Below are 23,497 nucleotides of genomic sequence, written 5' to 3'. Positions count from 1 at the left end.
AAATAGTTTCTGAAATATTGGAAAAAAACGTATCCGTTTCAGGGAATTTAGCTCCCTTATACAGTATTTTTCAATTAATATATGTTTATAAGAAACTTTTGTGTTAAAACTGAATATTCTATGACCTATTTCAATTTGTAACAATAAAGACGAAACACCCGGTATAATTATTACTCCAAAAAATTAATGCTCAAAGTAGGTATGTAAAAATAATAATCAAAGTGACAAGCTGATAAGAGTGATAAGTTATAAATAAGATAAAGGCAAAAATAAAAAAAAACAGTTAACCCAACATAAATTGTGTTTAATTTGAATTATTGTAAAAAATATGTATTTAATAGTAACCTTTAATAGCTTTTGATTTCTTGCTCTCTTGCTTAACTAAAGATCACAAACAATCCATTTTCTTTGTACTAAACCACAGAAAATAATACTAATACTAATAAAAACATGTGAAACCGCAAATAAGTATCTTATAATAAAACAAGTCAATTTACACACCAGTGACTTTATTATAATATTCTTGATTAGTTAGTGTTTATAAAGTGTTATTTGTTCGTTTGTATACACGGTGTGTCAAAACTCGCCCCACAGAAAAAAAATTCAAGTAAGATAAGATACCAGGAACATGGAAAAAATGTTTAAAAATTCTAATTATCAAAAAATTTTGGTATTTATTTTTTTACATTTTAAATTTTTTTGGCTATTTAATGATACCAGTAATCTTGTATACGTCTTTTTATTTTTATTTAGTAAAGGTACAAAAATTTTGCCCTTAAAAGCTACAAATTACATACAATTTATTTAGGATACAGCTTCCTTGTTTTTTCTTCTAATAGCCTGTAGCAAAACAACTTGAAAAAATATTTTTCCAATAAAAATAAATACAGTCATCAAAGTGCAAAATTTAAACTCTCATAACTTCGAAATTTTTATAGATAGAATTTTTTTAACGTTTTTTCCATGTTCCTGGTATCTTACCTTACATGACATTTTTTTCTGGGGCGCGAGTTCTGGCGCACTCTGTATACCAGATGAATAAAAAGTATGGAACCAAACGCTTTTTGCTTAAACTATTTATTTTTTGAAAAAACTAATTGATGAGTGCTAAAGTACTATAAAAATGTGATGTTCTATCAAGAATAAAATATTTTTCAAATTTTTTTCGAAACCTATTGTTATTTTTACTTTAATCAAAATAGTTATTTTTGTTACAAGTATCTAAAACACAGTTTTTGCGGACGAGTCGTTACTGTTTCCGGACGAGGTGAGGTTGTTGTACAACATTTTTTTGTTAAAGCTCCCAAGACACGAATTCACACCTCTTATTAATTAAAAACATTTTGCCACCTAGTATACAATTTTATTTTTTAGTCCGGAAAAACTGTTTTTGGGAACCGAGTACCTAAAACAACCATTTTACGTACTATGAGTCCGGAAAAGCCTCATTTTAGGGACTCAAATGAGTCTCTAAAACAGCTGTTTTCGGAAGCGTAAAAAAGATTTTTTTTCCTTAAAATCCTTAAAAAATTTGAAACAAAAATTTTTTTTCTTAAATATAAAACGTTTATGTATTTATCTTTTACTTAACAAAAATTGCAGTAATGTTAATACAAATTTTTGTATGCACATACAATAAATTAACATAATTTTTGTTAAAGGGTAAGGATTTAGTTGTAGATATTTTTTACTAATTTCTTTTCTACAAAATTCGACCTTCAATTAGTAAAAAAAAACAGTTGTTATTTATTTAAAGCGTAAAAACCTGAAAAATCTTTCTGCAAATATCAATAAATACACTAACCACCTTTTGCGTATTATTTTTCTTCATACGTCATTACTTATATATCTTGTTTGTAACATTTAGTTACAGAATTTAGTCTTGAAAGGCAACATGGAGATATGTAATATATTCCAAGTTCAAGATGAATTATGCATTAAGTAAATTTGAATAAAACTGACCTTTATTTATTATTGATTAATTTGTTGTTGCTTAAGAAGTAAATAATCTAACGTAGATTTTTTCATTCAAATTAACTAAATGGCAAAAAAAAACAAAAAAAGTAGATGCGCTGCGGACAGGATTCGAACCTGTGCGGGCAGAACCCAATGGATTTCAAGTCCATCTCCTTAACCACTCGGACACCGCAGCTTGCCTAGTTTGTAGACACTGTTGGCATATAACGTCCACGCAAAATTTCTTAGTTTTTATTTATTTTTCAGATTATTAAAAATGATAGTTATTTATCATACAAGACAATAAAGAAATTGTTTATCCACGAGTGAAAAAGTTAAGTTAACGAGTGACGAAATCGTTTTATTTTGTACTCACCTACCAGAATTTCTTAAATATAAACAGTAGATAAAAATTACGTTATTTCACTAGACGATTAAAAACTACTTTATTTACTGAAATTAATTGATAAAATATAAACAGTAGATAAAAATTACTTTATTTCACTAGACAGTAAAAGACTACTTTATCTACTGAAATTAGTTGATAAAAGCACTCTTTAACATTGAGTACAGAATAAATTAAACAATTAGTCAGTTATTTAATGCAGAAAGAGCTACAAATTTTTAGTTATGTTCCTAAAAGTGTATTTCAAATAGGGCTTTCACTAAAATTTTGAAAGTATTTTTTTACATGATCAACTTTCTCTATTTTTTTGTTTGAACATCTCTAAAATCGTAATATCCCAGCAATTACCGTTCAAAGCCCCCTGAGACCGCCATTTCCTTGCAAAATTCAACTCATCCCGAGTTCATTTACATCCACAATAAACCAATTTTCTCCCAAGACAATTCAATTACACAACAGTTCCCCACATCACCAGTAAAAAATTCGTCTTTATCTCAGACATTCGACGATAAATGACAGGTAGTCCAGTGTCGTCGCAATAAATCGTACTCAGACAATAAGCCGTCCCTTATCTAAGTCTTTCTTGGAGAGAGGGGGTCCCAACGGTCCCACTCATAATAATCAGAGTGCCTTGGGACATCGTCGACAGGCAGCTGTTTAGTCCTCGTGATCGCGCGCGCTCGTACGAATCGTGAAAGTTGCACTTTTATATTTCATTTTCACCGACCATGGCGAGGAAAAGAAGGCCGTGTTCGTGTGACATTTCGCAAAAACAATAGAAAAAATGTTAGTTGCAACACCCTATAGGGAGTTCGATGGCCCTCCGAGAGTCATCTCCGAAGTGCGAAAGAGCTACGCCAGTAAATGGATTGACTTCAAACCAAAATTGGCAGGTAAAGAGGGTTGAAAGGCTGAGGGCTTTGTGGGGAAAATAACGGACCACCAAATTGGCCACAAGAATTAGAAATTCGATTCTTATTTTTGGGTCACTTTTTGTTAATTTGTTTTCTTTCCATTTAACGAGTGTCTGGTCTCTTGTCGGAAAAAATTTAATTGGCGCCTACGTCAAGGCAATTAAGCTTGATGTCTCATAGAGAGGGTAAATAAAAACAAATCCCCTACTGTTTAAAAGCTCTCGATTGTGTCAAGCATTTAAATTGAAGTGGTATTTAAATTTTTTGATACGAGACCAATGTTAATCAATTACAGTTAAAAAGAAATAATGTTTGTTGAAAGAACTACACCAAATTGTTTAAATTGCGAATTAATTGGAATATGGGAAGTTGCTGTGGTATTTTATGTAATTAATTATTGGGCAATGACATAAATAACATAATCGAGGAAAGTTCAAATTTAATAATGAAGATAAACCATCTATGGCAGCAGACCATTATGACCCAGTTTTCCTAAATTTGACAAAATTTTCTTGTAATACTTTAATTATGAAGAGAATCATCAACAGTCTACATCCTAGGTTTCTGAGGTTTAGTAAAATCTTGCTTTTCAAACTTTGGATAAATAAAATAATAAAATTGCAAGATTAAAATTCGGTGGGTTAACAAAAAAATTAAAAAATCGTATCGTTTGTCAGAAATGTCACATATTAGTTTTTCAAGAAAAGTTTTCTTGTAAAAATTCATTTATCTTGAGAATCGTCAACAGTTGACTCTTCGGTTTCGGGAGTTTAGTAAAATCTTGTTTTTTAAACTTTGGATAAATAAAATAATAAAATATGTAAATATAAAATAATGAAATAAAATAACACAAAATATAATTTAAAAAATAAAATAAATAAGGTCACAAATCGGTGGATACGACAAAAAAATTAAAAAATAGTACTTATTGTTTGTCATCAGAAATATCAATTATTATGATCTAGTTTTTCAAGAGTTGGCAAAATGTCTTGTAAAAACTAAAAATTTAGTTATGATAAGAATCGTGAACAATTGACTTCCTAGGTTTCTGAGGTAGAATCTTATTTTTTAACTTCGTATAAATAAAAATGGTAAAATTGCACCGGACACCGAATTTTGGTCGATTTGTCATTCGATTCACATAAAAACTGGGCTATGTGCAACAACCTCACTTTTGATTTTTGTACTTTTTATCCTGATAGCTAGAAAACAAATGAACTAAGTATACAGGGTGCGCCAGAACTCGCGCCCCAGAGAAAATGCCATGTAAGGTAAGATTCCAGGAACATGTAAAAAATTCTATCTATAAAAATTACGAAGTTATGAAAGTTTAACTTGCACTTTGACTCTATACAGGCTGCGCCAGAACTCGCGCCCCAGAGAAAAATGCCGTATAAGGTAAGATACCAAAAACATGAAAAAAATGTTTAAAAAATTAATTTTATCTATTAAAATTTCCAAGTTTAAAGTTTGCACTTTGACTCTATTTATTTCTGTTGGAAAAATAATTTTCCAAGTTTTTTTGCTATAGGCTATTAAAACAGGAAACAAAGAAGCTGTATCCTAAATTGTAACTCTGTTCAATGTTATTTGTGGCTTTTATTGGACAAATTTTTTGTCCCTTTACTAAATAATTGTAAAAAAACATATACAAGATCATCAGTATCATTAAATAGATATAAAAAAATGTCAAATGTCAAAAAATAAATGTCAAATTTTTTTGACAGATAGAATTTTTTAAACATTTTTTTCACGTTTCTGGTATCTTACCTTTCTTGAAAATTTTCTGTGGGGCGCGAGTTCTGTCGCAGCCTGTATATTTCTGTTGGAAAAATAATTTTCCAAGTTTTTTTGCTACAGACTATTAAAAGAGGAAACGAGGAAGCTTTATCCTGAAACTCTGCTTAATGTTATTTGTGGCTTTTATTGGCAAAATTTTTGTAGCTTTACTAAATAATTATTAAAAAACATATACAAGTTCAACAGTATCATTAAATAGACATAAATAATGTCAAATGTCAAAAAATAAATGTCAAATTTTTTTGACAGAGAATTTTTGTTTTTAATTTTACTAAAGTGTTGAGATTTGGTAGTAAGTAAAAAATATAAATAAACGATCTTTCATTACTGATTATGTAAAAATTTACTTTAATTGTTTGCAAAAATAACATTAATTTTTTTTTAATACCATTCTTTACATGTTCCTGGTATTCTATCTTACTTGAAATTTTTCTCTGGGGCGCGAGTTCTAGCGCACCCTGTATAAAAAACGAAACTAATGAAAACTGAAGAAACTAATATTTAGTCATTATTGTATAGAAAATCGACGTCAAAAATAAATTTCACCTAAAACTTTCAAATTTGAGTTTCAAACGTCATCATAATGACAAAAAGCGTGGCTTACATAGACATTTTTTGAATTGACATAAATTTGGGGTCAAAAATTCCGTATCCGCAATTGTACGACAAAAATTAAAAAATCGTATTGTTTGTCAGAAATGTTAAAACTTATGAGCCAATTTTTCTAGATCTGGCAGAATTTTCTTCTTGAAAATTCAATTATGTTACAAGTGACCTAAGATTCTAAAGTCTAGTAGAAATAGAAACTTGTTTTTTAAACTTTGGCTAAGTAAAATAGAAAAATTACAAGATTAAAATTAAATTAAATTTAAAAAATCGTATCGTTTACGAGAAATTTCAAATATTGTTTGCACAATTGACTCCTAAATTACGCATTTCTATTTACTCCAAAAAGTAAGCAGGTAGTGGCAATAAAATTATAAGTAAATTGATAAAATGTTACAAGGAAATGATTATGTCATGAAACGAAAATATTGCGTAAATTTAGTAAAAAACCCATTTTTGACGTAGAATTTTACAAAAAAATTTAGTCGGCATCTTCAAGTGCAAACTCGTGTAATAACTTAAATTTCACTGTTTTGAAAAATACGATACAGTGGTATGCAGTTTAGTCTTGAATTTCCTATGTCATTCTTGACTGCATAATCATACCCTTTCGAATTTCCTATCAGTCCATATCAAATAAAAGATAAAAAATGAATGAAATTACAGACATAGATAAACGAAAATTCTCAGAAATGAACACACGTCATCATCGTAATCTCAAAACTTGTCATACAATTGAAAAGATCAAATCTTGTGCAGAATAACTAACCGAATCATTAAATTTTACCCATGTTTTACTCTGATGAAACACTTGATTGTAGTATAGATAGCAGTTGATGTAAAACTTTACAGATTCGCTTGCAATGTGTAGGCATGGATACCACGTTACAAAACCCCTTATTGCCAATGCAATAACTGCATTATTGTAATTATAATCAACTTGACATTATTTCAGTCGTGCCTTTTCCACTTCTATTCAATTCGCTTTTTCTCAAAGGGATGCATGAAATGGCAAAAGCTCTAATGAAATTGTATCGATTCCACTGCCAAACGGAAATTCAAACAGCAATAAATTTCCGTTTTAAATCGTGGAAAAATGTTCGACTTTCCCCAGTTTTATTGCAAATTCAAATTGCATTGTATTAGAAATGCAATTAATGACATGTTTACTCATCATAACAATTAAAATAAACGATGAAATAAATAGTGGTTTTAAAATTCTGACACCTCGTTAAATAAAAGACAGAATCTGAATGGCTGATAATTGCTACTTTAATTATTTCCTAATTAACACTAAAAAATGCATGACTAAGAAGAAAACACAGCTGTGAATGGCAACTATATTGTATTTAAATAAATTGTAATGTCTTGCGGAGATTAAGGTTAAATGTGTTACAGATTTTTTGTGCTAAATTAAAGTTAATTTAGTGAGATTCGAAAAGTGCAATTGTCTTGAAGAGAAAAACAAGAATTGAATATTTATAACCATGCCCAGTGACCTTCATTGGGTATCTTTATTTTAATTCAGCCATTTTATCAGTTATTCTACTTGATCAGGAAAAGATTAAAACATATTTTGTGCAAAAATATTTAATTCAGACTCATCTTTTTGTAAAAATTGCCCTATAAACATTTCGTTCACCTTTCGTCAAAGAGCGAATAAAATCGATCCGACCGAAATTAAATGTTAACAACAATGGAGAAGCAAAAAAACATGACTAACACGAATACAATTCATTCATAAATTATTTATAAAGTTATTTATTGGAGTTACCTGTAATTATAACGAATTGTCCACAAGTTTGGGGAGTGGACGAAAATTGATTAGATCCTCGCCCACGCAAAATAACTAAATATTAAAAAAAAATTAGTCTCAAAACAAGTAGATATTAAAGTAAACAATATGATATTAGTAATTTATTTTTTAAATCTGGCAAATATTTATTTGAAAGTTTTTATGAAAGTACATATTTGTTAAATACATATAGGGTGCGCCCGTGAATAATATCATGTAAGGTACGATACTTGGCACATGGAAAAAAAGTTAAAAAAATTCTATCTATAAAAATTTCGAAGTTATGAGAGTTAAGATTTTTCATTTTGACTATTTATTTATGTTGGAAAAATAATTTTCTATGTTTTTGCTACAGGCTATTAGAAGAGGAAACGGTATCCTAAACTGTAACTCTGTTTAATATTATTTGTGGCTTTTGTTGGAAAAATGTTTGTACTTACCTTTACTAAATAATCATATATATACAAGATCTTCAGTATCATTAAATAGACATAAAAAAATGTCAAATGTCAAAAATAAATCTTAAAATTTTTTGACAAAAAATTTTTTAAACATATTTTGCTGTTCCTTGGGACCCGAGTTCTGAAACACCCTGTATACCCAAAAACGTATAAAAACTGTTTTGTTAAAAGTACAAAGAGAAACCTAGGTGTGTTTCCTTTCTTTATTTACTTTAGTTTTATTGTTATTTTGTCTTTATTTTTTCCTTGTCCTTAAACTTTTTTTGTTGCTTTTTATCATCATTACGGAATTCATCCTCCGTAAGCTTTTAATCATTATTCCGTCTTGATTTTTATTTTTCTACATGCACGATCTTTAATGTCTTATTTCCGCAAACCTCTCCGAATCCTTGACTCGCGTCAAAATTGCTCAAGAATAATTATTTTTGTACGAATCGGCAGCACGACTGCATCGCTTGAAGATTTTTTACTTGGCATTGAGATGCGGATCTTTTCCCATGTAAAAGAATAGAAAAATCGAGGATTCATCGCTCGTTTCTTATTATACAACAGCATGAATTATTGATGTTATGATTGTACACGATGTGTGTAGTAGTGTAAGTGATGCCATTAAAAAATTAAAGATTGCCGCACCTATGTACACTTTCAACAACAACCAGTCATTTAAACTTAAACAATAGATTAAGGTTTGTTTATTTCTCAACAGCAGATAACGAAAATTTACATTTCCTAATAGAATTAGGCTCGACACGTGCTTGAGGATGTGTGATTGGGGTCGCGACTTGTGAAAAGTGGAGCGAAATGAGTGGTTTTGAGGGAAGAGGCGGTTGAGGTTAATGAAATAATGGATGAGGTTGTTTAGGGTGAGGCGGCTTGAAATGACACGTTTTTTCATGCAAAAGTTGATGCATGTCCACCTCCAACACATTTTTAGGAAGAAATAAAATTTCTCACAATTTCTTTCTTCGAAAACAGGTTTAATAAACCTAGTTTTTATTGTTTATCAAAAAAAGACAATTTATTTCATTTCATAAATAATTTCACAATGAAGAAAATAAAAATAAATTAAAGCAATAATTTTTGAGATTACTACAAAATTTTTATTCCAACTACTTAACTAAATTCGTTGTGGTTTCTTGGATTAGTTGCTAGCAGCAACAAAGTCTTTTTTCGTAGTCGCAAGCACGTTTCGTAGCTTTGCAATACATACTTAATGAGACCTTTTTTCATTCTACTTAATTTGGCGTTAAGTACTTGAGCCCATTTGACAATAAATGGTCATCAGTGATGGCACTTAGCCGACATAAACGATTCTGACCTTCTTAGCGCCTAATTGCGTTTTCAAATTTTATTCTATGTTACAATTTCTACAAAAAAATCGAAAGTGAAGTAAACTTCCCGCTTACGTAAAATTTGAATAAAATTTATTCAAATTATAAAATATTTTTTCCATTGTTGAAAGTAAAATTCTCGTCATAATTTACGTTCCAACTAACACAAAATGTCTTCAGGATATCCTGTCGGAAATTTGGCGTTAAAAATTGTCACACTGTTGCGAAAAAACTGCTCTATAAATAATATATTAAATGATGAAAATGTCGACGGAATCGATTAAGATTTCCGCGTAAAATAGAACCAATTTCTCTTTTCAGTTTTCATGTCTATTAAAACATCGTTGGCTGATGTTTCGTTGATAACAGGAGTTTCTCACGTGTTTCTAAAACCTACGATAAAAATAAGTGAAATAATCGATTTCCTGAAAATTACGTAGGTAATTATGTGAGTAATTAATACATGCAGGCGGAAATGCAAATGGTTGGATTTAAAATTATTATATTTTTAGAATTGATTTCTGATAAGTGATAAAAATAAAAAAGATTACATAATGCGCCAATAGAGGTGCTACCTGTGTTTACCCAGGTGACTTTGTTCCAACCACAAAGCGGCAATGACAAAGCTATTAATTAACCTCGTATTTTCTCATTTACAAAACAGTTAATTCATTGTTTTAAACCCGATAAGGAAACAAAAATATTTTATTATTTCAATAAATAATAAACTCGTTAACTGCTCTACTGTTGATACATTTTACTGTATCTCTGTGTTTTTTATTGTAACACATGGTTTATCTGCAGTCTGGAGGCGAAGAATTTCATCCATTACAAAATTAAGTACGGACTAAACAAGCGATCAAAGAAATGTTTATTTAGTTAAAAAATAAACGAATTGCAACCGACTTTAAGTCGTTTCCGGTTGATCTTTAGTTGCTGCTTATCAGGTCGGTTTTATTTAAATAGCAAACAACACGGTGATAAATTATAATAACGTTATAATAAAAGCATATCAACATGCTGTTTACAGTGTTTTTTCCCTTGGATGATGGCAATGGTAACCTCCCGGGTTTGAAATAATGGAAGGAAACTGTAATAAACAAGTCTAGGTCAAAAATAACATTTTTTCACTATAAAAGATTGGAGTATTTAAAAGCACCAAAACCAAGACAAATATTAGAAAAAAGTAAAGTGGTGGAAATTAATGAGAGTGCCAACAAAGCATTTCTAGTGTCGCTTATATTTATTATAGTGTCTAGTTTCCAGGATATTCAAGCAAAATTTGTGGAATGAAACCTATAATTTTTCTTTTTGCACAAAAGTGTATATTTTGTCATGTTTTTACACACATTTCTAGGCAATTTCTGAAAATTTTGCAAATTATTACATACTACTCAATCCTCAATGCAATTTTCTAAAATTATGAAAATAATAATCAACAACAAAAACCTAAATTTTTAACATAAAATTGTTCGAGATTCAATATTTGTAAACCGCTGATTAAATTGGTAAATGCGAAAGTAAGTATGAATGAACTATTAAGCAAGTTTAAGAAATTGAGAAAATTAAGACTACATCATATTCTAAAATTTTATTTGAAAACTGTTTTTTCTGTTTTACTGAGCAATGTAACTATGATGACAAAAGGTTAACAAAAATAAAAAAATAATAGCAATAAAAAGAAGAGTACTCATATTTTGATATTATTTATTTGAAGATTGGTGAGCTATTTTATAATAATTCCAAATTTTAACGTAGCTAAGATGCTTTTTTTGTGTTACTTCTGTTACACCTTATATTAGTTGTAATACAACTTTTGAATTTCTTTTTCAAAATTCAGTATTTTTAGGAGGTTTAGTTCAAACATTTGCCCTAATTTAATAAAAAATAGAACTCAGGTTACTATAACATTTATGAATACCACCCAATATCTAAACTTCTTGTGTAATACCTAATAGCATTTAAAACAAATGTGAAATATCTACAAATGAATTTTTAATGACCAAATTATGAAGCACCCATTCCTCGAACATTTTTAAACTACTCTCCAGTTTATTTCTAAAATGTCGATGTTGAAAATTCCCTGTATGAAAGTATTATTATTTTTATTAATAAAACGGTCCCAATGTCATTATTTGAAAAGCCTCAAAATAAATCTCAAATTTAGTTTTTTTTTTTGACATTAGGTACCATAATCTATAATCCTTCCTTTTGAACAACAGAGAAACACCATTACCACGGTTGACGACGCATTGAGATATTTTTTATCAGTGCAACATGAGCCGCCACTGTTTTTCTAATCCATTTTAACGTTACAATGGATTTTGAGTTGACAGTTGCCGCTTAAAATTTGACATATTGTTTCCATTTAGGTAAGATTTTAGGATTTTTTTGTATGATCCTCACTTGGAGAATTGCAGTTGGCAACGCTGCAGCTTACTTGTATTTTTTTATTTATTACTTCTTTCTGTAAATAAAACCAAAAATGGTACACTATTGAATCTGTTCTCTTTTTTCATTCCATTTAGATTTATATCACATTCTTTATGGGCTGAGTATTTATATATCACACGATCAAAAAAAAAACACAAATCGGCTTGTGTAATAAATGTCAATTTTGACATTTCTTATTGCAACGTAACGTTGAATAAATGCTCACATGACTGATCATCAATCATGTTCTTGCACCTAGCCTAGCTTTAATAGCACTATAATTATAATAATGTTAAAAACGCCACATATCCATCACTTCAAAAGTGAACATAAAATCTCCTATCGACGTAACGAGTTTGAAAATAGAGTTTTATCATTTTGCAAATTTTCCTGTAATTAATTAAATTTAGATCTGCAATAAATTCATTGGCGCCGCAAAGACGGAAAAAATACAACCATTATCACTAATGTGCATAATTTGTTTTTACAAATATTTAAACTAATCTTGAATTATCGGTAATTGCGTACAGAGTTATCGCAAATTTAATAGTTCATCCACTACAAAAATTAATTTGCTACTAAAGATCAAAGCAACCAATTTTGATTGTGAAATACAAATATAAGTGTCATGTTAATATTTGAATAGACGCATCCACCATATTTGCCCAAGTGATAATAAATTCTTGTGATAGTGGTGTCTTGTACGTGATGTCAATCAGGCATAGCCACCCGAGACGCCATCATTTTTACCTTTCTTGGAGCCAGACGGTCATAAAACCATAAAATATTTCAACCCTTACAAACCGTGTGTTATTTTGCAAGAAATCAACACAGGAAATAATAATAACATTGATTTCCCGACATTCGCCTTTACCACACACTCACTTTCATTACGTAAGCTTTTACAAAGAAACTTATTATAATAATTTCAATCTCAATAATACGTTGAAGGTTACCCATATCCACAACAATTTACCCATAAATGGTCGCAATTATGTTTTTTGTTTTGTCCGAACCGACAATTAAATATAAAATGTCACTTTTTTCCCCGATACAGTGTTTACAACAATAAAGCACCATCGATTTCTAGTTGAAAAATGAGATTGTCTCGCTTTCCACATGATAATAACCCATAATAGAAAAAAAACGGTACAATCGTGCCAACAATTACTGCAATTACTTCGTCAACAATGATCGAAAGTTTTGTTGGAATTTTGTTTTACCTGTGTTACAGATAAAGAGACAGACGGAGAAATGAGTTCGCTGACCCAAAAAATGTCAAAAGTGATAGAAATATGACCGGAAATTGTCCAAACTCACAACTAATATTGGCATTTTATGGGATTTAAAACAGTGTTACCATACAAAAGTAAAATTGTGTCGACACGGGTTTGTTAACGACGTAATTTGGTGTTCCACAAAATGTCAAATTAAATTAAATTTTGTCTAATTGTTGTGTCACAAATAGGAGTTCTTGTAAAGAAAGTCCAACAATTCTTCAATTAAAATGTTAATTGGAGTGGCCTGTGTTCCTGAAATTAAATTGGCAACATTTATACAAGAAAGAAGATAATAAATTGACGTGTGTCATAGTTTCGTTTCTAGCTTATTCAATGTTGCCAACTTTATTTCATCATCACAGTCTACTTTGATTTGAAATTTAATTGCATGTGGTCTGACAATTAATACGGAAACGTCAATCCAAAACCATTCCTGTCAAAAAGAATTGGAAAATATTGTTTCACAGATACAAACCATGATAATGGTATTTCCCTGTAGTGGTTGTCTACAACAGGTATAAAACCTACTGTAAACATCATACCTATAGCGATATGGTTTTATTAACTTTATAATTTATCTTTGTAAAATCCATCTGACCTGAATTTTTTACATTGTCAAAAATATAGGGTTTAGGAGACCGGAAATGAAAGTACACCACCCATTAGTTTTTGTTGAATGGTCAGCTTTAGGGATTATGAAGGTCGAGGAATGTCTGCATAAACTGAACAAGAAAATATTTTCAATTTTGTCTGAATAATATAATATAAAATTTTGTAGTCAAACATTACAGCTAAGTTTCTATTTCGCTACCAACTGTTGAAAAATTAAAATTGTTTAATTAGAGAATCAAATTTTACCACCAACACCACACTCATAAAAATAAATCTACTTAATATTAATAATAATTTATCTGAATTAAATTTAATCAATTAATATGGAAACGCCACTTTTATGTAGAAATTTATTAGAAGTTTGGTCTTGATTTGAAAAGTCCCGTAAATGGTGGAAGACTTGATTCACCCTGTACATGCAGGGTGAGTCTTAATGTATACGCATAAACTTAGGGAATAGATAACCCTGGCTTTAATAACGAATAGTGAAAAAGAATTCTAGTAAAAGTTTTTTAGTTAGGTACTGAGATATTGTGTCGTAAAAACACTATTCAACTTTTAAATTTTAAATAATATTATTTTCACCAAGATTATGTCTTACTGATTAACATCGACTTCTTTAATTTGACATTCGATGGTGACAATGAAAAAAAGTTGTAAGTAATGAGTAAAATGCAATTTTTGTTTTCTTTATGGAGAAACTTAATCCGATAAATTGCCAAAAAAATTAAGACAACTTTAGTTTGATTTAACTTATTTTGCATTTTACTCATTATTTTTTTCATTGTCACTATGAAATGTCAAATTAAGGAAGTTAATGTCTACCACTATACCGAGCTTGGTCAAAATGATGATATTCTTATTTGTATTATTTAAAATTTAATGGTTGAATAGTGCTTTTATGACGCAAAATTTCAATAACTAAAAAACCTTTTACTCGATTTTTTTTACTATTCGTTATTATTGGGCAAGAACTATCATTGATAGTTCTTAACTTATATTGAGACTCACTCTGTATGTACATACTGTCACGCGCGTAAAGAATGATAATACTTGTATATCACTGGTTTACTTAGAAATATGACACATTAAGAATTAAAGTGTAATTACCAACCTTATAATTCGATTGTAAAAAAATTAAAGCAAGATTTTGGCACGAATTTGTTTAATAGAGATTAATGAGTTGTTGAACTTGTTCATTTTGCGGAAATTGATCTTTATAATGCCATTACAACTTTTATTTAAATATTTTAAACAAACAAGACGTGAAAAAATGTAATTTATAAGTATGTACGTATGTTCAAGTTTTTCAAGTCGTATTTTGCCATTCATAAAATCATTGAGAAATCTGTTATGTTTACTACGAGTTATCTGTGACCTTTAGCAACATTTTCAATCCGTGACGTCCAAAACCACGTCCATCGTACTACCAAAAACAGATTTTCTTAATTTTTCCGAAGCCTTAAATGGAGGCCATCGAGGTCGAATATGAACCAATTATCTTCATATTTACGCAAAAAACCTGTAGCAATTACATCTCAATCGCGTCCAATTTGCAATTATAATGAAAAATCAGTTCATCCCATAACGACAAAATAATGAGTGTCCCGTGAAGTCTTGTACAAAGCAGGGCCATTAAGGAATTCCTAACGAACACGTGTTCAACACAACAACCCTAAAGACCCATTTCGAATAATAATTCACTCGGTTATGTCCCAAGAGCTGCGCAATATTTTGTCGGAATCCCAAACACCTGTTACAAAAGTCGGAAGAGAAAAACAAGAATCAAGGCCAATGTCGATCGTGGTCATTTTTAATGATTTAATGATTTTTTCTTGTCAACAGGGGACCTTCTCGTCCGAACTGGCAACGACAAGAAATGGTGGCCCCGAAGGGCTGTTGTCAGAAACGGCCAATTGCAAATTTCCGCCATCGAAGATGCTCCAAATGTCCGACTTCCATTGAGACATTTAAGTCTTCAAGCGGGAGCTTTGCCCAACAGTCTTTCATTGTGTAAAGGCGAGGATGTTGTTCTGACAATTCAGGTAATTTAATTTTGCAAAAATTATTTTATTCAACAGTGCCATCCTACGACATTTCTTGAATTCTAACGTGATTTGTGACGGTTAGAAGGACACTGTGCTTACTCAACGCATACTTTCCTTATTAGTAGGTCTCAATCGGACCAATTAGTTCTTTGAAACAAGGGAAGTATCGCAATAGAAACTTGTATGGGCTGATTGAAAAAAAATCGAATGACAAGTGGGTCAGCAAAAGCAAAAGTCGACATACCGCTTGACTCAATCTTTTAAGTAATTTACATAAAAATAGACAAAGCTGACAAGGATTATACAAAAGTTTTTAACTATCTTTAACAAAGAATTACATTAGAAGAAAACATTGCAATCGAATGTAAAGTGTGGGCAATTTTGACACACTTTTAACATATTTTATAAATCCGATTTTAAATATACAATTTTGTAGTAATTTAGTTGAATCATTGTGATATTGTAAAGTCTGTTTTTTTTTAATGGAAATGCCAAACAGTCTTAACGTTGGCATCACTAGTAAATTTATCCATGGTAATTTTAATAAAGGAAGTTGGCAATTCCGGTTTTTTGAATTAATTTGAAAACAATGTCATTAAACGTCAACACAAAAAACCGTCTAAGAAAATTTAGAGACGAAACACTAAAAAAAGGAACAAATTTGGTACCGCTAACAGTTTTTCGAAATTTGGAAACGAATAGTTTGCAAGCAGGAWGTTAGAAAAAGGGCCCGTTAAAATGTAGACGCAATTTGTAATGCAGGTTTGCTAAACATTCTTAATTTTTAGCAAAAAATTGACAAGAATACCAAATAAACGTGAATGAGAAAGAACCTCGGAAAGAACGCAATTAAATTAGTGTCTTGTGCATCGTTTTTGAGGAACGAGTTGAAAAAGTAACAGTTTTGAAACAAAAGCTGAAGAAGAATTTATAAAATGCATCAACTTTGAGCTCATTTCAATATATTACACAAAATTTATTACCAATCATCATAATACCCACTTGTATCTTTTGCTAAATAACTTTTTTCCGTATAAACATCCTTTTTTTTCAAAGTTTTTGTAGCAAGAATCTCATTTTTGTTCACAACATTGTACTTACTTGCGGTATGTTTCTATCAAAATTATTAGCACTGAATCCTGTCTTTAGACCTTAGATAATGATGTCTGTCCTCAGGTATTCAATTATAGCGCTTTCAAAGAGCAAACGGGCACACAAGATTCATAAAAGTCAAAATTTTGACAACATCTCAATTTGAACACATAACCACAATTTTTTAAAAAAATTTCTAGGGACAAAAACAAAGAGCAAACAAAATTTGTGGCTATGGAGACAAGCTGCTACCAATTTTTTCACCAAAATTTTGACTTGGTAATTTCCATTTAAAAAAAAAAAACAAACTTTAAGTCTGTGACTTTTTATATCGACTAAATTAATGATTTAGTATTGGCTGCACTGTATTGGTAACATTAGATTATTTCAAGTGTTGCCAATGTCAGTGGCTCCCAAAATTAATGACAATTCACTATAAAATTTTAACGTTTGAATTGATTTCTGTGTAGAAGAAGAATTTGAACCCTACTGACAAATTTTGAGCCAGAAAACTCTACTTTTTCATATCAATAAGTGACAGCAATGGCTGTAGTCATTGTGCCAAATTACGATTTCAGACTTGTGGTTTAGGTACTTGATGATAAAAATCACAATCATTTACAGTCACGCTGTAATTTCTATCTTTACATTATTCAGTGTTACCAACTTATTTCAAAATCACAGGCCACTTTGATTAGAAACTTATCATGGTACAATATTTTGCAATTAACCAAAATGTAACTTTTAATCTTAAGTAATTAATAACAGTATTTAAAAGATTGCATGAGTATACTGTAGGTACTCATAGGATCATTTTCTCATTTAAATATAATAATCAACAACTGTTGAGTTTTCTTAATAATAGAATTCGACAAAAATGGTAAATGCCCACACATCTATATAAAAAAATATGTGGGTTTCGTATTGAAGTATTTGTTATTGCGCTGCTGACTGAAAATTTTGTTATCGCGAATATTGAAATATTGAAACCACGTTTCTAATTCGGAAGCAGGAAATTGTCATACAGTTCCGTCTCTCTAACTAACATCAGATAATTAATTAATTAAGTTTTCAACGTTCCAGATTGTCTGCTTTCATACATATATCTTCAAGTCAAGATTTCTCTTGAAATACTTCGAAGATCTGAAAATGTGTTACATTACTTCCTCCTCAAAATAATTAAATTGCTTAAAGTAATCAATCAATCAATCAATCTATTGTTGTAAGATTATAGGGACGAGTATTTGATTTCATTTGAATTTTCTATAGAATGGTTATTAGGAGTAAAATTAAATTAAACAGCAATAAAATTTCAGTTTAAAAGAAAAAGATTGTAATAAAACGTACAAAACAAAAAATACAGGGTGCGCCAGAACTCGCGTCCCAGAGAAAAATGCCATGTAAGGTAAGATACCAGGAACATAGAAAAAATGTTAAAAAAATTCTATCTATAAAAATATCGAAGTTATGAGAGTGAAATTTTGCACTTTGACTCAATTTATTTCTGTTGGAAAGATAATTTTTCAAGTTTTTGTGCGTGCTACAGGCTATTAGAAGATGAAACAAGGAAGCTGTATCCCAAATTGTTTAATGTTATTTGTGGCTTTTATTGGCAAAATTTTTGTACCTTTAGTAAATAATTGTAAAAAAAAACATCCCTACCAAATAATAAAAATTTGTTTACATTTTTTTTCAAATTTGCAATTAAAGACTGGGTAGAAAAGTTTTTATTAATAACAAATGATTAACAAATTTCGCTGTCAGTTTTCATTCCATAGTGATCAATCTTGACTTGATTAGCATACAATTCTCTCTTTTATCAGATTTTTTTAGTTGACAAAACTTGAACCTGTCATCACATGATACAAGTAACATTCATAACAGACGACGTGTTATTTTATTTATTATTATTATTAGTCTCAAGACAAATAAATAAAATAATAAAAAACAAGTTTGTGCTTCAGAAAAGCTTAAGAAATAGTTACACAAAGTGATAAAAAATGAATGAATCTGTTGGCAATCCTGATACCATTAGAGTATGCTTCTGATTAACATGAATTTAACAATCTTGGGGGGTTGTACATCAAGTATTTGTCAAGCAAAACCGTATCCGGTTGCAGTGTTACAAATTATTAACAAAAATACTTTCAAATCTGTTGCAACTTCAACAGTTCTAAATGATCACGCTGTATTACAGTATTTTTGGAGTGCATTAAAAGGAAAACAATTTTAGAAAATGTACATTTCCAATAGTGTAGTACTATATAATTGTTTTATCTGAATGAGCAAGTATGTTGTTGCACAATGCTAATTAAAAAATTTACAAAGAAGATTTTATATAACAAGAAAATTGAAAGTTTAATTTGTTACACTCAATGACTATCAATCCATCTACCAGAGGATCACATAACATGTGAAATATTTGTTTACTTTATTGCATTCTTATTATTATCTAATAATTATTATTTAATAATACATTCTTTTATTTATTCTTTGTTGTTTTGATTATTTATACCACATCAAATTGAAGTAGCAATACAATAATTTATACCTATTTAATTTATTCTGTTTGAAGATCAAACAGGTGTTCTTCATTAAATTAAATTGATTTTTACATTCTTCTGTTACACGCGATTAAATGTTTTTTATTTGCACGAGTTATGGATTCTTAAGCGTGACATCATTCATCACAACCTGTCAGGATTACCGCAATTATTCAAGAACTTTCAATAAGTAAACAGTTTCACTTTTTGAAACAAAAAATTAATAACACTATTAATAAAGATTTATGCAGACAAAAGGAACATACTTATTGACAACATTCAATAAAATTCATTTTATTGTGTCTATTCAATGTAGGATATAAGGTTGGAAACGTAACTATTTATTCAAACTTTCAACCCTGTTATAATCGCATTTCAATTTTTTTTATTTAAAAATGTCGACTAGTAAAAAAAGACTTAAGGTTATATAGTATAGGTAGGTATACCCCCAGTTGTCCCAGCGAGTTGGTAAAGTCCACTAGTGACCTTTAAATAGTGAAATTAAAAAAAAAATGTATACAACATACTAATAGAGATACTAATCTAGTCTATCGGTATCGCTTAAAATTATTTTCAACTATACAGCGTGTCCCAAAAATAAGTTACAATACAAACTTGTGTTTTTTAAACGAAACACCATATGTTTCTTGGCATTTTTCGACGTAGATTTTTATGACAATGTTTTTAAGCTAATTATTCATTGATCGAATTTGCTCAGGTTTAAAAATAAAACGGTTTTTTTGACGAAAACATGCACTTTTTAAAAATTTATTACACAAAAACAAAGAAATCTAGAAATATTTTTTTTATTACCACAAAGAAGAAGGTACAAGCTATAAGGTTGTAACACTTTTTTAGTGTGTTGCATTTGCAAAGATAAAAAATTAAGGCGTTTTTTTTAAGGCGTTAAAAGTTCAATAACTTCAATTCAAATGGAACACGTACCCTATTTATTGTTTTTGCATAAAATTATTTACTTTTAGGTGTTTATAATCATTAACTAAAAAGAAATTGACGTTAAACTTAAAAAAAAAATATTATTGTTTCAGTAGCCAAAAAGTGCACAGTTGCACAAGATATGGAAGAAATATCACATAATAATCACATTTATTTTAAACTGAATCCATTATTCTTTATTTTTACAATAAAATAATTCGAATTTCAGTATTTATGTCGACTTTTACAATTTCCGGATAAATCAACGGATAGACAATTTATCAATCTATTATATGCAAAAATAAAAAATAGGGTGTTCCATTTAAATTTTTTAAGTTATTTAACTTTTAACAAGCGTCTTAATTTTTTACTCTTTACAAATGCAAAACACCAAAAAATTGTAACAGCTTTAACTTCTGTACTTTCTTCTTTGCAGAAATAAGAAAAAATTAGTTCTTGCTGTCTTAGTTTTTTTTATAATAACTTTTTCAAAAGTTGCATGTTATCGTCAAAAAACCCGTCTTATTTCTAAAACTAAGCAAAAACAACTAATAAAGCGTAAAAACATTGTCTTACAAAGCTACATCCAAAAATGCCAAGAAACATATGGTGTTTCATTTAAAAAAACACAAGTTTGTATTGTAACTTATTCTTGGGACACACTGTATAGTTGAAAATAATTTTAAAATGGACATAATGAAATAATCTCAGGTCTATTGTGTATACAAGTTGTTTCAGAGATAATTTAAACAACTAGCTTCAGTGCTACCAACAGAAATTAAAATTAAAAGTAAAGCTCTTGAATTTTTTTCTGTTACTTCTGAAACATCATGTATGTTACGTTTTACGGATTCTTAATGGGCTGTATTTAATAAAAACATATCAAACCGATAGCAATGACTTAAGAAACTTTCAATAAACAACAGTTTCACTCAACGTTTTCCAATTTTTACATAGAAAGTGGCATTTGCAATAGCGCAATTCAAGTAGGTAATCGAAAAATCGATAATTCTTTTGCAAGCAATTTAGCAAAAGGAAGCGATAATTTTAATTAAAGATGTAAAAATGGTTCTACACCCATTAAAGGACAAAAATATTATATAGATTTGTAAAATGAGTTTTTCTGGGAAATTTTAAACACTTTTGTAGACTAATGTTATGAAACATTCTAAGAACTACAAATTATTTTTAACATTTTTTTTAATTAAATTTAGACAACTGGACATTTATTGTCCGTGACAATTTCAGATTTACAATTGTAAATTAATTCTTTTTAGCAGGAATATTCAGTCTAATTTTTCTCGTTCCAAGAAGTTATGACGATTCACTTATCGCATATTTTTTTTTCAATTAAAATAAGAGTACACAACGCCTTTCTTATTAAATCAAATAAAATTCTTGTTTTTTTTTCAGACTGCCGATGAGCGATCCTTCGAAATCTGGGTAAAAACCATCGCCATCGAGCTGATCCGCCAAACCCCCCTCGAAGACGTGAAATATTTGGACATCTTCACATTGGCCAGCTATTGGGGCCGCAAAACCTCCAAAGACTGCAATTCGAACTACATCGAACCACCCGTAGAGAACCCATGCGCCGTTTGCGTCACCAACATTGAGGAAAAGAACATCGAAAATTTGCTCAAAAAGTGTCAAAACGCAGAAAGTTACGTACCGGTCAAAGAAAAACTCATTCTATTCGAATCGTTGTGTAAATTAGGACGCAAAGTGCGCAGTACTGAAGATGTTTCATGTAAAGCGGCGAGCGGAACGAAACGTGCGAGATCCATGCACGATTTGTCTAATTTCAGTCCGCAAAGTGCCGTTCGCGAAATTTGTAAATATTTTGAAATCAAAAGTGAGGCTAGTGTCGAGAAGTATGGAACGATTGCGAGGTTTAACCGATCCGATTCGCAACTAACTGACAAAAAACCGTTCTAGGTTACATATTTCATGTTAATTTATCTAATAAAGCATTACTTTATATTTTTAATGAGTTTTATTTTATTTATTTCAGTACAATGATTCTGGTAGTTGGTTCGAGCGTGGCTTCTTGAGTTTGTCCAGATTTTTCAAAAAAACATCATGTAAAGCACAATATTGGTTTCTAATTTCAGACATCACCAAACAAAAGGAGAGATATTCCCTCTCGTCCAACTCCTGGACCGCTCTTTTAAAATCCTCAATCTCCGGGTATTTCAAAAAGTTTTTAATCACTTTGCCTCTTGTGGTAAAATATTTCGAAATCCTTTCGTAGAAAACCGCCGCTGAACTCTCCACCGCTTGCACCAACGCAAGCGTCTCTTCTTGTATCTCCACGCCAAAATTATTCCCATCTTCCATTTTCGGAATCATGTAAGAAATCCACATTTTCATAATTTTCGCATCTTCGACTAGCTTGATCATGTGAGGCTTAACATTTTCGATCAAGTCGATTAAACATTTGTTTGTTTGGAAGAAATGACTTTTAATTAGCGAAGAATTATCAAGTCTGGCTTTTTTAACTGGAGGTGTTGAAGTATCACCATTATCCGTAACCGGTTCGGAGTCTTGGTTTGAGATTATGGCCATATTTTGATGTAAATCACTAAAATCGCGTTTTTTGAATTTCGGAGTCGAAATCAAAGCGTTCAGTTTGAGAATTGTTGAGGGGAAGCCGGTCAAGAGGAGTTCCTCGGCCTCTTTCTTAAAACGTTCTTTGTACTGGAGAACTTTCTTTTCGTGCTGTTGGGCCATCATTGTTGAGTCGTGCAATTTAGAATTTAAGTTTCAAAATTTTTGACATGTTGCTGCCCACATGACATAACAAATGCCATTTTTTTCCCGTAATTTTTAATGCGAATGATATCATCAAAGGAAATGCTTAAACCAACTGATAGTGGCCATCACGAATGATGATTTAACCACTCATTACTCATTTTATTTAAACAAGATGATTAAAAAGCTTTTAAATTAGTTCAGAGCACTTGAACTTGTAACATCAAGTGATACAGCAAAACAAATGAAATTTACATTAACTGTTAAATTTTCTTTTAATAAAACAGTATAAAACAATAAGTTATAAATAAAGAAGGCAACGTCAATGTAAAATACTAATTTAGTAATTTGGCCTTTCTATTTAAAAAACGTACATACTTAAAAGAAATAATAATATTAATCAAATTCAAAGTTATGTAGTCAATACAATAAGTAGAATAAGGTACAAGCTAAAAGTACACATTTGGGCGTGTATGCGTCTTGGACAAATCCACTTTTTACGTTTGCGCGCAATTAGGCTCCGTCCAGGT

The 23,497-nt window shown here is 30.1% G+C and overlaps 3 protein-coding genes and 1 non-coding gene across 4 annotated transcripts in view; 1 reads left to right on the top strand and 3 right to left on the bottom strand.

Moving 5' to 3' along the window:
- The window catches only part of LOC123004460, a 62,092-nt gene that overhangs the window by 37,972 nt on the left and 623 nt on the right, over positions 1-23,497 (bottom strand). The window lies entirely within an intron of this gene.
- On the bottom strand, positions 2,071-2,152 carry Trnas-uga. Its single transcript has one exon. It is a non-coding gene; the product is annotated as a tRNA-Ser (tRNA).
- Positions 3,000-22,203, top strand: LOC123004461. Its single transcript, XM_044397759.1, has 3 exons — positions 3,000-3,255; positions 15,440-15,639; positions 21,627-22,203. Exons 1-3 carry the CDS (start codon positions 3,147-3,149, stop codon positions 22,149-22,151), a joined length of 834 nt encoding a protein of 277 aa, XP_044253694.1. The 5' UTR covers positions 3,000-3,146; the 3' UTR covers positions 22,152-22,203.
- LOC123004462 (proteasome activator complex subunit 3-like) lies at positions 22,195-23,011 on the bottom strand. The gene has a single exon (XM_044397761.1). It carries the CDS (start codon positions 22,947-22,949, stop codon positions 22,224-22,226), a length of 726 nt encoding a protein of 241 aa, XP_044253696.1. The 5' UTR covers positions 22,950-23,011; the 3' UTR covers positions 22,195-22,223.

This window comes from Tribolium madens, unplaced genomic scaffold (genome assembly GCF_015345945.1).
Source record: "Tribolium madens isolate multiple individuals breed KSU strain unplaced genomic scaffold, Tmad_KSU_1.1 Scaffold_1;HRSCAF=32;Tcas5.2_LG8, whole genome shotgun sequence".
In the NCBI taxonomy this organism is placed as follows: domain Eukaryota; kingdom Metazoa; phylum Arthropoda; class Insecta; order Coleoptera; family Tenebrionidae; genus Tribolium; species Tribolium madens.
The sequence above is the reverse complement of the archived record's forward strand: the minus strand, read 5'-3'. Positions and strand labels throughout refer to the sequence as shown.

Coding starts and splice junctions, on each gene's coding strand:
- LOC123004461 (XM_044397759.1), top strand. CDS start 3,147: ATGTTAGTTGCAACACCCTATAGGGAGTTCGATGGCCCTCCGAGAGTC. Junction 3,256..15,439: donor CTTCAAACCAAAATTGGCAG/GTAAAGAGGGTT, acceptor TCTTGTCAACAG/GGGACCTTCTCGTCCGAACT. Junction 15,640..21,626: donor ATGTTGTTCTGACAATTCAG/GTAATTTAATTT, acceptor TTTTTTTTTCAG/ACTGCCGATGAGCGATCCTT.
- LOC123004462 (XM_044397761.1), bottom strand. CDS start 22,949: ATGATGGCCCAACAGCACGAAAAGAAAGTTCTCCAGTACAAAGAACGT.